The sequence below is a fragment of the Ochotona princeps genome, chromosome 4 (genome assembly GCF_030435755.1).
Source record: "Ochotona princeps isolate mOchPri1 chromosome 4, mOchPri1.hap1, whole genome shotgun sequence".
In the NCBI taxonomy this organism is placed as follows: domain Eukaryota; kingdom Metazoa; phylum Chordata; class Mammalia; order Lagomorpha; family Ochotonidae; genus Ochotona; species Ochotona princeps.
In genome coordinates, this window is record NC_080835.1 from 11,216,398 (window position 1) to 11,232,930 (window position 16,533).

At 46.1% G+C, this 16,533-nt stretch overlaps 2 protein-coding genes across 3 annotated transcripts in view; one reads left to right on the forward strand and one right to left on the reverse strand.

The window, feature by feature from the left end:
* LPXN (leupaxin) overlaps window positions 1-16,533 on the forward strand; it is a 54,725-nt gene that overhangs the window by 20,699 nt on the left and 17,493 nt on the right. For both annotated transcript variants that reach the window (XM_058662995.1, XM_004585284.3), the window contains exons 3-7: window positions 984-1,030; window positions 7,153-7,252; window positions 12,833-13,012; window positions 13,754-13,927; window positions 14,017-14,098. In XM_058662995.1, the coding sequence (XP_058518978.1) occupies window positions 1,008-1,030; window positions 7,153-7,252; window positions 12,833-13,012; window positions 13,754-13,927; window positions 14,017-14,098 (559 nt within the window). In that variant the 5' untranslated portion in view covers window positions 984-1,007. The remainder of the gene's footprint in view (window positions 1-983; window positions 1,031-7,152; window positions 7,253-12,832; window positions 13,013-13,753; window positions 13,928-14,016; window positions 14,099-16,533) is intronic.
* Window positions 15,153-16,533, reverse strand: part of LOC131480205 (probable inactive 1-aminocyclopropane-1-carboxylate synthase-like protein 2) — a 1,798-nt gene continuing 417 nt past the window's right edge. Inside the window, 1 exon segment of the mRNA XM_058663481.1 lies at window positions 15,153-16,298. Coding sequence (XP_058519464.1) covers window positions 15,153-16,298 — 1,146 coding nt within the window.

Below are 16,533 nucleotides of genomic sequence, written 5' to 3' on the forward strand. Positions count from 1 at the left end.
GATGTGCATCCTGGCAGGAAGCAGGTGGTGGGCCTCATAATTGGGTCCCTGCTGCTTCTATAGGAGGTCTGGATTGAATCTCAGTTCCTAGTCTCAGTCTTGGCTTAAACCCAGTCGACATGGGCATTTGGCAAGTGAACAACCAGAATGGGCAGCTCTCTCTCAAAATAATGAGTGAATGAATGAACTGAAATTATGTAGTAGGAGTTATTTTTAGAGCCCCTTTTCACTTTAGAAAGTGACCCAATAAACTGTACACTGTATGGACATGTTCGCTCTGTTCAGCCTGTGTACTGTGTTCCACAGATCCTGCAGGGTGATTCCTGCCTGTTCTTCCATCTGGACCGTGTTTCTCCAGGCTGTCTATTTACTCCCCTCACTCAGGTGTCCTCCTCTCGGTGACTCCTGTCTTAATCAATGCAAGAGTATTTTCCCTGCTCTCCTCCACCTCTCATCTCCTGCCCATGATTAATTTTTCATATTGATTTGTGTGCCACCAGATTGTAAATTCTCACGCAGACAGTCTTTATTTGATTGTTTTGGTTTGCTTTTTGAGTGTCACGTTCCCAGGTGACAGGTGCACAGTAAAAATTCTTTCCATAAATAAGTGGATGGATGGCCAACCACCCTGTAGATCCACACACTGTCTCTCTCTAAATGTAGAATTGTTCACAGAACAGTTACCTAGGTTAGGTTCCTCCGGTTAAGGGACTTTTCCTGACCCATTTTGCTTGTTTTCTGGGCCACTTCTCTGTTTCAATGTGTTTTAGGCAGAGAAGGGTTACTCGTATTTGGCTGCTGTGTTGAGGTTTGAACTTCCCGTCTAGCAGTTCCTCTGCATTAGAAAGGAGATCTCAGAGATATGCCAATACTGGTCCCTTTTAGAAGTGAAAAATAGCCTTTAGCTCTGGGTGTCTAGAAACACCCATATTGTAGTAACCAAAATTCATTCCTTGTTCTTTTCTCTCACTTTTATTTATTAGGCGCAGCTCGTGTATATCACCAATATGCAGGACCGCAATGTCTACAGGTATTTTTAAAGTTAACTACTTTTACAAATTGAGCATATGAGGTAATTATTACCAGTCCGTTGGCAATCATTTGCTGTGTGTTTGTTATTAGTTTTGACATCCTTCTTCATTATCCAGTTTTTGAGCAGAGTTGGAATTCTGATAAGCAAACTGCAGCGTCTCAGTGTACCTGGATTCTAGCTGGGTTGTTTAGGCTGGTGGGCCCTGGCGTGTCCTTTGTCACCTGAAACAGCATAAATAGCCCCCAGATTATTACAGCTGCATTGGCCTGGCTATTTCCAGATACGCACCCTAGTTCACAAAAGTGAAAACCTATCTGAGAAAACTGAAGGAAAATTCCAGCACTATCAGCGCTGTGATTGGGGCTAACCAAGACTGGGCGCCCATCATGGATTATATACTTCTTTTCACATTTGCTCACAGGTCATGTAGTGGGTGGAGGTATTTTTTTTTTCACTAACGTTTCGCTCAGTGAAATCAGGTAGTCCCAAAAGGACAAATACTATGTGTTCTTGCTGCAATCAGGTAGCCATCGTGCAAAATACGAAGCAAATATTTATAAAGGTAAGCAAGTATATGCATATATTTTCTTAGACTAGCTGGATGATGGAGACTAGCATACTGGGAAGTGAAGATATGTTGTAGTATGCATCTCTACCCCAATGAAACCGTTAACTATACCTTGACAATATGATACCATTACATATACCTACCATGAATAGCAGAATGTTGGACTTGTGACTGTTGCTGGAGGGCCAGCCTAGTGTAATAATATGGGGGACAGTGGTGGTGGGGGGAGGGAAACTGAGAAGGGAGTCCTTCTACCTGCAAAACTATGTTATGGGAATAATAACAGTAAAAAAGAAAAAAAAGTTACATGTTGGAACAGATTTATTTGCTAAATTGTATTTTTTCCCTGGCCAAAGCAGAGTAGACAGTCTGCAAAAAGTAAAAAGGCTAATTTTGTGTTTTTTCAGCTATAGGTTGCAGTTATTATCATTTTTTTTTTAAACAGGACAGCATACTGGGAAGCCAGTGAAGGGGCTTAAAGCACAGATCGTGAAGGACATGCTGAGTGAGAAGTGCTACACCATACCTTATTTGGTTTCAGAACTGCAGGCAATAGTGCACACACAGGACAAAGGAAAAAAGCTCTGGTGCTATCAGCAGTGTTTCTAGAACCTTCTCCTCGGAGCACTTTCTGTTTTGGTAGAAGCTGACTATTTATGAATGTGAACTCCAGTTTATTCCAGTTGTAGGAAGTTGCCCAGTGAGCATCCATCCTGCTCCCTGTTCTTTCCGCTCCCAGCCCTGGAAAAAAACGCAAAACAACCCAGACAACATCAGACCTGGTATAAAACAGGCTCTTAGTAACCATTTGTTTTCTGCAAGCTTAGGACACCAAGGCTTCAATAGAAATACAAGTTAATGTCAGAACATACAATAAGAAAAAAAAAAGCAGCCCAAACAAGGGTAGTTTCACTGTATATCTGGCTTTGAGATTTATTTGTGAAATCCAGATGTTCACTTGCTGGCACCCACTTCCTTGTAGTATGAGACTGTAGCTTGTTTCTCTTCACTTCCTCTTCCTTCTCTTGCTCTCCACATTGGGGAGCCGATTCTGCAGGTTGGATCTTACAAGGCTCTGGGCCAGTCGGCTCCCTTTGGCCATGACCAATGGGAGACACTGCAGAGACAGGAGGGTGCAAAGCAGGAAATCTAGGGTATCCCCCAGTTCTCTTCTTTCCATGCTGTCTGTAGATGGTTCCCCTTGTTAGCTTCAATGACACATCTGCTTTAGTTTCAGCTTTCCACTTTTTGACAAGGGTCCATAATGGGACGCTCCGAGGCAGTGGTGTTGGCTTGATAAGTTGCATACCTGCACCTATGTGGTTGGCTTGGATTGAGTTCCTAGCCCCTGACTTAGCCAGCCCCATCCCAACCTGTGCATCTGGGGAGTGATTCAGTGAGTGGGCTATCTCTAATAAAAAGTAAAAATAAAAATAAAAATGTACTATACCGATACAGATTCCCAAGCCTGGTATAATTCCATATAATATAAGAATATGGTCTTACATTCTGTGTGATTTACTTTTTAGAATTTATTGAGTTTTATTTTATATCCTCATATAATTAAATTTCATTAATGATTATCAGGGACTTGAATAGAATCTGTATTTTGTTAGGCTCAGAGTTTTATAGATTTGTCATGTAAATATATATGAATGGGAAACTATAGTCATACGCATTATATGAACCTTCTTTTTTTTAATAAAGATTTATTTTTTTATTGCAAAGTCAGATATACAGAGAGGAGTAGAGACAGAGAGGAAGATCTTCCATCTGATGATTCACTCCCCAAGTGAGCCCGATCTGATGCCAGGAACCAGGAACCTCTTCCAGGTCTCCCGCGCGGGTGCAGTGTCCCAATGCATTGGGCCATCCTCGACTGCTTTCCCAGGCCACAAGCAGGGAGCTGGATGGGAAGTGGAGCTGCCGGGATTAGAACCAGTGCCCATATGGGATCCCGGGTCTTTCAAGGCGAGGACTTTAGCCACTAGGCCACGCCGCCGGGCCCTATATGAACTTTCTATACCAAGAATTTTCTCTCTAGAAAAAGCCAAACAGTAAATATGTTAGACTTGGTGGACCATAAGATGTCTGCAACAACTATTGACATCTATAGGAAAGCAGTTGTAGAGATTAGGTAGATGAGTGGACATGGCCAAATTTGGCCCATGGGCCTTAGTTTGTTGATGCCTGCTCTATCTTCTCATTTATTTGTTTGATGTTTGACGGTAACTGAAAGGAGTTAGAATACTTTATGCCTTAACTTCTTTTTTTGAAGATTTATCTTTTTTTTTTTTGAAAAGCAAATATAAAGAGAGAAGAAGACAGAAAGATCTTCTGTCTGCCGATTTACTCCTCAAGTGGCCGCAACACCTAGAGCTAAGCTAATGTGAAGCCAAGAGCCAGGAGCCTTTCTGGGTCTCCCATTTGGGTGCAGGGTCCCAAGGCTTTGGGCCATCCTTGACTGCTTTCCACAAACAGGGAGCTGGATGGGAAGCAGGGCCGCCAAGGTTAGAACTGGTGCCTGCATGGGATCTCAGCACGTGCAAGGCGAGGGCTTTAGCTGCTAGGCTGGGCCCTATGACTTAACATCTTAAAAATAATTTTTATTTTATTTCTAATATTGTTTCCATAGTTGTGAGGGATGCATGCCCATGTGGTCCTCTGATCATAGTGGGGAGGGTAGAGCTATGGAGGAAGGTGGGTGAAATGTTTTTATTTTCTCCTCCTGAGTCTGCAGGGTAGAGGGAAGTGGGGGACTTTGCTATCAAACAACATCAGTTCCCTGAAATAGAGATGATTATTTCATGTTGCTCTAGAGACCCTGATGTTGGGGGAAGAATGTTCCAAGGGTGCTGCTTGAGTGGTTTTGATAGTTCTGAGATATTGTCGGCTTTATTTCACCAAGGTTGAGAAAATCTTTCTAAAGTCTGTTGGCTCACCAGGTCTACTTCAGTGTCTCCGTAGACCTAGACATTTGCTGCAAAGTGTGACCAGGAGAGTTGTCTAACTTCTGCTTTCCACCTTTTGGTGAGATACACAACGGCCTCTCTTGGCTAGATGATCTGGCTGTCAGCTCTTCTGTGAGCATCTGGGTGTGTTCTCTATCACATGGGCATAAGCAAGTGAGGAGGCCCAGTCCTGACACTTGTACTCCAAGGTTGGACCACATAACTTGTGATTTTCCCCAAGGCCAGGATTTTGAATCCAGGGGTCTAGCTGGGGAGTCCCTGAGGAAGCTTCACATGGGAGGCCTCAGACTAGACTCTTAGGTGCTCCACGTAGTACAGGGTCAGGTTCAGTCTGTCTCCTGCACCAGCCAGTGCATAAACCAGTAGAAGCAAGTGCCTAGTCAGTTTGCCCCCAGCCCCATCTTTCATGCAGGCCTACAGCTGCTGCTTCCTAGCCCTTCCCTGGCACAGGTCTGGCTCTTGCACGCAGCAGCAGGTGTTGCTGCTTAGTTGGGGTGATCCCAAAACCTCCCACCAGACTCATCCCCCACCCCAGTTTTTTGTGTGTTGGCAACTGTTACAGCTAGCCCAGCCTGGCCCACCCCAAGCCCCAGCTCTCATGTGAACTGGAGGTTGCTGTGGTCTAGCCCAGCCTGTCTCGCTCCCCATTTGGCTCTTGCATGTGCCATTGGGTGCTGTGGCTTAGCCTATCCTGGCCCACACCCAGCCCCAACTCACATTAGCCTTGCCTTGTCCAGCCTGTCTCCAGTCCCACTCTTGCTCTCACCGGAGGGAGCTGCAATCGCAGAGGAGTTCCCCAAGTTCCCCCAGTAGGCCCACTCCCATCCCTAGATCTCACGTGTGCTGCGGCTCAGCCTGTCATGGCATTCTCCCAGTTCCAGCTCTCATGTGAGCAGGCGGGTGCTGCTGCCTAACCTGGCCCAGCCCCACCCCTTCCAGGGTCTTGCATATACCAGTGGATGCTATGGCCTGGCCCAGATTGCCCCACCTCCCCCCACCTCCAGAACCAGCCCACATACATGCTAACTGATACTGCTTTACCTGGCCCACCCTCAGTCCTGGAATTTGTACTTACCAGCGGGAGCTACAGCCTAGTGGGAGAGTCCCCAAAGTTCCCCTACCAGGCTTGTTCACAGGCTTGATTCTTGTGTCCATTGAGTTCTGCAGCCCAGCCTGGCATAGCCTGCCCCAGTCTTGGCACCTGCTGGTGGATGCTACAACCTGGCCTAGTCTGACCTGACCCCATTTCCATCTCTCATATGAACCAGCAGCTGCTGCTATGGCCTAGCCTGGCTGTCTTCTACCACTTCCTGGCTCTTGTGTGTGCCAGTGAGTGCTGTGGCTTGGACCACACTGATCTGCCCCCATTCTAGCCCACACACATGTTGACTCGTACTGCAGCCTTGTCTGACCTGGCCCATCCCCAACTCTGGCTCTCTTGCTCACCTATAGAAGCTAAAGCCTAGCAGGAAAGTCCCCAAAGTTCCCCTACCAGAACTGTTTCCAGCCCTGTGTTACATGCAAACCAGTGGCTGCTGCAGCCCAGCCTGGTAGGTGGGCTTCCCCAGTCCTGGCCTTGGCTGTGACCTAACCCAGCCTGTCCCACTCCTGGACCCAGTTCTTTTGTGCATAGGGGCAGTGGTGGTGGCTGCTGCAGCCTTATGCAGTCTGGCCTGCTGCTAGCCACAACTCTTTTGAATGTCAGTGTGTTCTGTGGTGTTGCCCTGCTCAGCCCATCACCAGTCCCAGCTCTCATGTACACTGGAGGGTGCTACATTCTAGCAGAGGTGAGTCTACAAATCCCCTACAGAATCTGCTTCCAGCTCCAGTTCTATCATGTTGTGATGGGTGCTGCAGCCCATCCCAGCATGGCCCACCTCCTCCCCCAGCACATGCTGGCAGATGCTGTGGCGTACTGTGTGGCTTGCTTCCCAGCCCCAAGCTCTGGTGTGCTGGTGGGTAGTGGCAGGCTAAGGTACGTAGCCCATCACAGATCTCCTATGTGGGCAGGTGCCTTTGCCTGTCCCAGACATGCCCTACACATTCCCCTTATAAGGTACCCCATTCCAGCTCCCTTGAATACGTACAAGTGTAGTGGCCTGGTCTATGGAAACCCCCAGAAATTATTCCACACCTGTCAAATATGCCCTCCCTGACCAATCTGCAGGACCCCCATACCACATGGCTCAGCGGAGTCTGGGGCCAATGTTGCATTAACTTCTAAAATGCTGTTAAAATCAAACACAGAGCTGTGGTTTCAAAAGCTTTTTCAGAGGCTGCTTTGCAGCTGGTAGTTGGGAGTGGATGGCTCATCGCACTGCATGTCCAGTACTTTCCTCCGTGCTTTGGAGGATACTGATTAACCTTTTTGAGATGACCAGAGAAAAATGAAAAAGGATAGAAACACACTGATCAGATTTTCAGTCAGCACCTGTTTTTAAAATACTCTGTGCCTGGTTCTACACTCACATCTAAAGAGTTGAGAGGGAACATTGTGTGTCTTCTGGTATTTTGTACATGGCTTAACATTTGCTTGGGTTTTGATGCATTAGTGTGATTCTGTTGTTTTTCCTCTGTAGTGAGGTCCAGGAGCCGAAGAAGTCACCACCACCTGCTAAAACCTCAGCAGCTGCCCAGCTGGATGAGCTCATGGCCCACCTGAGTGAAATGCAGGCCAAGGTGGGTGCAGATGCTAGGGATAAAGCCCCCAGCACATAGGGGACATGAGCTGCTCAGCACAGAACTCAACTTTTTGTTTTTTGAAATTTCTTTTTTTTTTCATTATTTTTTTTTTTAATTATTTATTATTTAACTTCAGTAATTACATTGTATTATGTGACACAGTTACATAGATACTTGGGTTCTCCCCACCCCTCCCCAAACCCTCCCACCATGGTGGATTCCTCCACCTTATTGCATAACCACAGCTCAAGTTCTTTTTCATTATTTTTTTAAATTAATTACATTGCATTATGTGGTACATTTTTATATGCACTGGGATTACCCCCACCCCTCCCCAGACCCTCCTCCCACGGTAGATTGCTTGACCTTATTGCATTTCCATAGTTAAAATTCAGTTGAGATTCTTTCATTGGAGGTATTTACCAAGCATACAGTCCAGCATCTTATTGTTCTGGTAAGTTCAATAGTTTCTTGGTGAAGAAGGTAGAGCCAGCAAAGTATTATCCCAATCAATTAAAAGCCCCAACATAATATTTCCAACCAATTACAACATTATGGCATTAATTGACATGGTATTGATTAACCAATATGTTTTTTTTAAAGATTTATTATTATTGAAAGTCGGATATACAGAGAGGAGGAGAGACAGAGAGGAAGATCTTCCATCTGATGATTCACTCCCCAAGTGCGCCGCAACGGGCCAGTGCGCGCCAATCCAAAGCCGGGAACCAGGAACCTCTTCCGGGTCTCCCACGCGCGGGTGCAGTGTCCCAATGCATTGGGCCGTCCTCGACTGCTTTCCCAGGCCACAAACAGGGAGCTGGATGGGAAGTGGAGCTGCCGGGATTTGAACCGGCGCCCATATGGGATCCCGGGGCATTCAAGGCGAGGACTTTAGCCGCTAGGCCATGCCGCCGGGCCCAATTAACCAATATGTTACTAGTAAAATGCAGGTTCTCAACCACAACCTGTGACTTCTTCATAGACATTTCCATTTTGGTTTATATTCAACCGTAGAACTCAACTTTTCATTCCTCCTTAAGAATTCTCTAAAGTTGACATTCATTTTCCATATCAAATTTAATTCATTGGAAAAGGTCAAGTTTGTGCTACAGTATTATTTGTGTACAAAAGATAATATGATAAAAGCCTCTGTACCATTTAAAGAATGCAAATATAGGTTTTCTTTTCTTTCTTTTTTTTTTTTTAGATTTTATTATTATTGGAAAGGCTGATATACAGAGAGGAGGAGAGACAGGAGGATCTTCCATCCGATGTTTCACTCCCCAAGTGAGCCGCAGTGGGCCGGTGTGCGCCAATCCAAAGCTGGGAACCAGGAACCTCTTCCGGGTCTCCCGCACGGGTGCAGGGTCCCAATGCATTGGGCCGTCCTCGACTGTTTTCCCAGGCCACAAGCAGGGAGCTGGATGGGAAGTGGAGCTGCCGGGATTAGAACCGGCGCCCATATGGGATCCCGGGGCTTTCAAGGCGAGGACTTTAGCCGCTAGGCCACGCTACCGGGCCCAAATATAGGTTTTTTTTCAAAAAAATATTTAAAGCATGCAAAAGGGATGTGGAGAAGTTATGAAGACTTTATTAGAGGTGTAAATGGGTGATTATGGTATCTGAACGAGTGGGTGAGACTTAGAGAAGAGCGGAGAGGTCCTTTCAGTTGGAGCGGCCTTGAGGACATGGGCATCTTCCTGCTGATGGGCTAGAACTGATAAAGAGACCTGGCCTGGTAGGACCGAGGAGACTCAGAGAAAGCCGCGACAGGGCAAGGGAGACCACAGTGTGGCTTTGGCAGTGGGAAGAATGCGGAGCTCCAAGCCCATGCTGGGATGACATCTGCCTCCTTTTCTCTAGCCTGGCAAACTCACATGGTCTCGCAGGGCGTGGGAATAAGGTAAATGGGTTTAAGAGAATCCTGCTTTCCTAGATGTGGTTAGAACATCTGACATACACACACTCATGAAGTATGAAATCATTTAAAGGCAATGTGTAAATATATGTGTGATTTGGGATGGTGAGGACCTCATCTTTGTGGCTAACCTTGGCATGTCCCATACTCAGACTACTCAGGAGATTTGCTTGCAGCATGTTTCCTGACTGATTTTGTATATGCCTGAAACTTAAATTGAAAGGAACTTTGTTTTTGGAATAAGCTATCTGTTCACATTGTACAAAAGAAAAAAAAAAAACAATTCAGGTGAAGTTTAACTGGATTGTTTCCCTTTAGTCCTGGCTCCCAAATATCCAAATATCTGCCCTCCAGAGATCTTTTTCTTATATTGCTATTCAGAAGTATTGCTGAATGCACAAGCCAGGTGATACTGATGTAGATGAGATATTTCAGAAAGTCCCTGGGGCAGAGGCCTGTAGCCTAGCAGCTAAGGTGTCTGCCTTCCCCATCAGAGCAGCTGGGTTGAATTCACAGTCTGGCTCTTGCCTCTGGCATCCTGCTAATGCAGAGCCTGGGAGGAGGTAGCAGTGAGGGATCCAGGGGACCTGGGTAGAGTTTCCAGTATCCACCCGTGGATCTGCCCCAGCACTATCCGCGCTCCAGATGGTGGGATGCTTCTCTCTGTGTATCTCTTCACACCCGCTTCCCTTTCAAATAAATACATTAGTTAATTTAAATATAAATTTGAAGCAGGCAACTAAGGGGTTTCCTAGGATGCCACATTTATGTACTGGAGTGCCTGGGTCTGAGTTTCAAGTTCACTTCCAACCTAGCTTTCTAATAGTGAGCACCCTGGGTGGCAACAGGTGATGGCCCAAGTGCTTGGGTCCTTGAAGCCATCCGGGGGACCCAAATAGATCTAGCCTCAGCTGTAGCAGACATTAAGGAAGCAAACCAGTAAATGGAAAATTAGTCCCCGAGTCTCTCTGCTGCTGTTCTACTTTTCAAATAAGTAAAAACAAAAAAATTTTAAAATAAAAAGTACATTTTGGTTAAAAAAATTGTGAAGCTGTTATCAGAAATGCCTGGTGGGTTCTTTCCTCAGGTTAATATAGAAATAAAAAGCTGAGAATTTGTTGCAGACAGAAAAGTTTATTTACGAAAGGACCAGGTGAGCAGGGAAGAGAGAGGGAAGGGGAAAAGGAGAGAAAGCTGGGCGGTGGGGTGCCTCTCCTAAGAGGAGGGAGAGACACCAGAGGTCTGAGGAAGGGTCCTGGGATTTTAAGCATTCCCTCACCCCTCCATGTTGGGCGGGAACCTACAGTAAGAGGTTCCCCATTGGTGGTCTCTTAGGAAATGGGTGGGCAGTGAAGGTGTGGCCAAGACCTCAGCAGGCCTGGACAGTCTCAAAATCCATGTATGGTTTCTTTATAACATGATTTTCCAGGAACTTTTAAAAGTCTTATAGAAACATTGTAGCGTTTTCCCAGCTGCTTTTCTCAACATCAGTCACCATTTCAGGTCCTTCAGACATTGACCTGTTGAACCTCTTGAAGGTAACATTATATGCTAGAGGAGGAAGGAGATGTTCAGATTATCAAAATTCCTTGAAGGGAAATGAGCATTTTAATTGATGAGATAACATGAAATTATTCTACACAGACAAAGCAGGATAGTCAGAGGCCCAAAGGCAGACAGTAACAGGTTGTTTTCAAAAATTGTAGTGAACTTGGCTGTCTTTAAACAAGGAAGGACTTTAACCGCATAATAAAAAAAATGAGATTGGAAAGGTGAAGTGAGGGCAGTGGATGGGAGGTTTTGGGGGTTTGTGTGATTAGATCAAACCTGGGAGCAATGGAGAGGCATTGTAGTTTTCTAACCCAAAAAGTATTAGGTAGATGATAGCAAAAAGAGAGCCAGGATCAGCATACAGGGTGCTGAAGGGCAAGTTAGGCATATTTCTGATGATCTCCGTAGGAATGCTTTTCAACAATTGTGTTAGAATTTCTCTTAAACAAAGGCAGCATGTTGGCAAGTCTCACTTGACTGGTACCTAACACTGTCTTGTCACACTGGCCCGGGTCCTTGTGTAGCAGTCCCCACTCTGACTTTCAGCACTTAATCTTTCCTTCCCTGTTCCAGGGTTGATACGAACAATCTGGTTGTTTTGACTCTCTTGCTTGAAATCCTTTCGTGGCTCCCATCACCTTGGAGTAAAACCCAAGTGTTTTCCGGAGGGTGGCTGTGTGCTGTGGTCTTGGCTTCTCTCTGTGTCGTCTCCTGCCGTGCTCAGTCTCAGTCTCATTCCATCTGCTCTAACCCTCTGGCTTTCTTTTTCTTTTTTTTTAAGATTTAATTTTATTCAAAAGGCAGAATTACAGAGAAGAAGAAATACAGAGAGTGAGCTTTTCCATCCGCAGGCTCACTCTCCAAATGGCTGCAATGGTCAGAGCTGAGCTAATCCAAAGCCAGGAACCAGGAGCCAGGAACCTCTTCCAGGTCTTCCACGTGGGTGCAGGGCCTGTGGACTTGAACAATCCTTCTCTACCTTCTCAGGCCATAAACAGGAAGCTGTATTGGAGGTGAAGGAGCTGGGACAGGAACTGGTGCCCAGTTAGGATACTGCTGCTCTGGGTGGAGGATTAGCTTGCTACACTACTGCACCAGTCCCTTGACTTTTCTTTTTAAAATATTAAATCTCTTTCCTCAGGGCACTCTCTCCCTCTCGAATGCTCTGCTAACATCAGTATTTCTGGGTTCCTTCATAATCATTCCAATATCTCAAATATCACTTCTTAGACATGTGTTTTTGGGCCGAGCCTGATAGCCCAGTGACAAAATCCTTGTCTTGCATGCACCGGGATCCTGGATAAGCAACAGTTCTGTTCCCAGATGCTCCACTTCTAATTCAGCTCCCTGCTTGTGGCCTGGGAAAGCAATGGAGGATGGTCCAAAGTCTTAGGATGCTGCACCCGAGTGGGAGATCCAGAAGCTCCTGGCTCCTGGTTTTGGATCAGCTTAGCTTCAGCTCTGGCCATTGTGGACACTTAGGGTAGTGAACCAGCAAACAGAAGATCTTTCTGTCTCGCCTTTCTCTTAAACCTGACTTTCCAATACAAAGAAGGAAATGTGTTCTTTGACTCTCTGCATCTAGATCAGTTCTTCCTCACCATCTTATCTTCTGTCACTTCCATCTTTATATGGAACTTACCTCCACCCAAGATTGCACCACCTCTTTGTTGTCTATTACCCATAGAATGCAAATTCTGTTGAAGCACGCACTTGGCCTGGCTTGTAATATGCTTCATTCTGAGCACACAGAGCAGTGATTAACAAGCTAGTGTCCAACAAATAATAAGGAATAAAGGAATAAAAGGAAGATGAAACTAAGTTGACCCGAGGTCATCCTAATAGCTAGAATAACTATCTTCCTAGTACACTCAATTTCTTGTGGTCAGAGAAGAGTTACAAATAGCGGAAGGTGAGTCACATTCCATTCAGCTCGAGAAGGAAGAGAGTGAAAGTGTTTTCATTGGTGTAAATGTATTGGCAGGAGGTTAGGGAGTGACTTGAATGCCAGTCAGTAGAGGGAAGCATGGAGAGTTGGTAGAAAATGTCCGTGAGAGTGGAGTGCGTGGAGACTGATTCTCTTCATGGTTCTTTCCTTGTATCAGGTGTCAGTGAAAGCAGATGCTGGCAAGAGACCTGCAGCCGACAAGCAGGAACACAAGCAGGAGCACAACACTTCCTTGGACTCAATGCTTGGGGGTTTGGAGCAGGAACTGCAGGACCTTGGGATCCCAACAGTGCCCAAGGGCCATTGCGCTTCCTGCCAGAAACCCATTGCTGGAAAGGTGGGAGGGGCAGAGATGTCGGCCCTGTGGGTTCTGCGCGTGTCTGTGTCCACCTTCCCCTACTGCAAGATTGTTCTTTCTCCTTATTCTCCAGCGCTTTTCAGTAGTTGTTAGTAGTGGTTGCGTACAGTGCTGTGTGGGCATTGAGGGAAGTGCTTTACCAGTGTTCCCTCCTGTAATCATCACATCAGCCCTGCAAGGAAACTATTGATGTTTCTTCTATAAGAATGGGAAACTCGAGGATCAGAGATGCATACTGACATGTCCACGTTTGAGAAAGAACTGGTGGTAAACCTGGAGAGAATGATCTGTAAGTGCAGAGGACTGCTCGGCCTCCGCTGAGGGATTTCTCACGGAGTACTCCTCTTATCCACGCACTGCCAGTCTCAGCTGATGGCTGACAAATTCCAGCTGGATTCAGCCTCAGACTCTCTGTCTCACCCTTCGTGTAGCTAAGACAAAGGGCTTTGAGACTTGAACCTTTGTGTAGCATGAGGTGAGGTATTTAGAGAAACCCAAACTGTTGCTTATGCTATTCCTGGGGTTCCATCTGTTCTTTCACCCTTGGGGGCAGTAAAGTGAAGGTTTCTGGGCAGAGTGATCATTGGGAAGACAGCCACTCTTATACTCACAAACCTCAGAGTAGCAAACCTCTAGTGTGGTTTACCCAGAATACAGTGTCCTCTGTAAGCCTGGAGCACTCAGCTGTGGTCCTGAGTCAGGCTTGCCACCATCCCCTAGGTGATCCATGCCCTGGGCCAGTCCTGGCACCCGGAGCACTTCATCTGCTCTCACTGCAAGGAGGAGATCGGCTGCAATCCCTTCTTTGAGCGGAACGGCCTGCCCTACTGCCCCAAGGACTACCACCACCTTTTCTCTCCACGCTGTGCCTACTGCGCAGCTCCCATCCTGGATGTGAGTACAGTCCTCCTCCCACCCCTCGTCAAGCTTTCGTGGAGCTCTTATGGGTCATGCTTGATAACTGCTGTGTGTTCCTTTTCCAGAAAGTGCTGACAGCGATGAACCAGACCTGGCACCCGGAGCACTTCTTCTGCGCTCACTGTGGAGAGGTGTTTGGTACAGAAGGTATGGCCCCCAGGGGGAGGACTGTGCTCAGCAGTGCTTACCTTGTGGCCTGCTGCCCACCTGCTGTCAGACTCCTGGCTTCTGCCTTCTAGGTATCTGCAGGTCCAGAATTCCATCCCTCCCTTTCTCCAACATTTGTACTTCCTGTTTAATTAAAGAAATGTAAATTCAGAGTTTAAAAATTTAGTATTACTTCAAAATCAGTATTTTTGAAGAATAAGTGTACTGCTTTTCCCTTGGCCATCTCCAAATCCAGTTCTCCAAGTTATTTTAGCTGTTTCTTTTATTTGCTTGTACATTTTGAATAGCAATTTATATTATTATGTACTGATTTCCCCCCATTTCAACCATTATAGATTGATTTCTACCATGAAAGATGAGGTTAAGAAATATTATTGCCACTCGACTCATGTCTGATATATTCTTGGGTATTTTTTCATTCAAACAAAATTATTTACTTGAAAGCCAGTAAGGAGAAAGAAGGGGGGAGGGAGAGAAAGAAGGAAAGAGGTTCACACACACACACACACACACACACACACAGAGAGAGAGAGAAAGCTCCCCTCTGTTGTGCCCCTGCTCAATTTCTTGAGGCATTGCTGTTACCTCCTAGCTGAAGACAGGAGCCAGAGGCAGGCATTAATCCAGGCATTTCAACTACAGCATGCAAAGGTCTTCATTGCTAGACCAAATGCCCACTCCCAAGGATACTAAGTGTAATTTCTTTTTTTTTAAGAGAATATGGAATTTATTAGATAATCAACACAAGAACCAAACCCATCTAAAATAGGTATCCAGGCAACTCCCTTTATCCATCTAGGTACCTCCACACCTTCCCATCCTGATCCCAATAAAAACATTTTGGGTATAAAAGCAAAGAGTAAAAGAGGCAAAGCTTCTAAAGATGGCAGATGCTTAGCTCGAAGAGGCTCATGATGGGTCAGGTAAGACCGTTCGAGGAGGAGCCTGTTTGCCTAGTCATAGTAACAGTTCAGGACCCCAGTCTTCACACCGCCCCTCCCAACCCAAGCACATGATTGGATAGAGCCGGAGGCTAGGAAACAGACGCATCCGCCAGCATCTTCTCTATCTGTTTCTGTTCCTGAATCTGTTTCTGAATCTGTAAGGTGTTGTGCAACCGTTGCATGGCCACTTCCAGCGTTGGAAGCTTTTCTGCAAACATGAGGCGGAACTAGCCAGGCTCTTTACACTTGAAGCTTTTGCCACGGTATAACATCACCTTCATGTCCAGAAAGTGCTGATGGAGGGCCAGTTCTTCATCAAATGTACATGGTTCTAGGTACGACTTCAAGTTGATCCAGATGTAGAGGCCAGCACCACCACTGAGAAAGGGGATTCCCAATAGCTTCAGCTGACCAGTGACATAATTGTAGGCCTTCCTGAGCCGTGAGAGGTTAGTCGGCAGGTACACTGTGTTGATCCATTCTTTGTCTTGGAGCACGCGGTGTAGTTTGTACTGGGCGGTGCCAGAGGTACTGTGGAGGTAGCCAAAGGAGCACACGGCAGAGGCCACATCCTTGTTGTGGGTGTACAGAGCACCAAAGCGGAAGCCAGAGATGCCAAAATCCTTACTAGTTCCCCAGATCACGTGGGTCCTGTTGGGGTCAGGCAAGCTTTCTATGCTCAGCACGCTGTGGAACTTGAGATAGTCATTGAACACAGTGAGCATGTAAATCTCATCTATGATCACATGCAAGTAATTCCTCTTGGCAAATTCCAGGTATTCCTTCAGTGACTCTTGGGAGTAGATGCCACCCAGAGGATTCTGTGGGTTGATTAGCACGAGGCCTTTGACTCTTTTCCCCTTGAGTCTAGCTTCAACCATGGCTTGCTCCAGCTTTTTCACAGTGAGCTGGAAAGGACTGGTGTTCTCCTCGGTGATCTCACTCTCTAGGTGGACGCAAATCAGTTTAACTTTGGCATACAAGTAGGAGCTGAAGATGAAGCCACCATAGAAGGGAGTGGCGATGAGAAAAGCATCCCCTGGTTCACACAGAACCATGGCTAATGCAGAGAAGACAGAGCAGCAGCCATTAAGAACAACCACATTGTCTGGATTAAGGCTGGCAGGTGCTTTGCAGTAGTAGGTCAGGAACCGAGCCACTTCTTCCCGCAGGAATGGATGCCCTCTCCAATCAGGATATTGCAGCAGGACATCCTCAATGTGGTTCATGTCACTCTGGCACAACCAGAGATGTGTAATTTCAAAATTTTTGGTTAAATTAGTGACATCCAGGCAGGCAATGTTGTTTGCAATTTAGCCATGTAGCAGACTATGATTACCGTGAAGCATGGATTTTGGAGTCAGACTTCCTGGTTTAAATCTGGGCTATGATATTTATGAGCTACATGATCTTGATCAAGGTATTTAATCTCTCGGTATCTCACTTTTCTCATCACTAACATAAATGTAA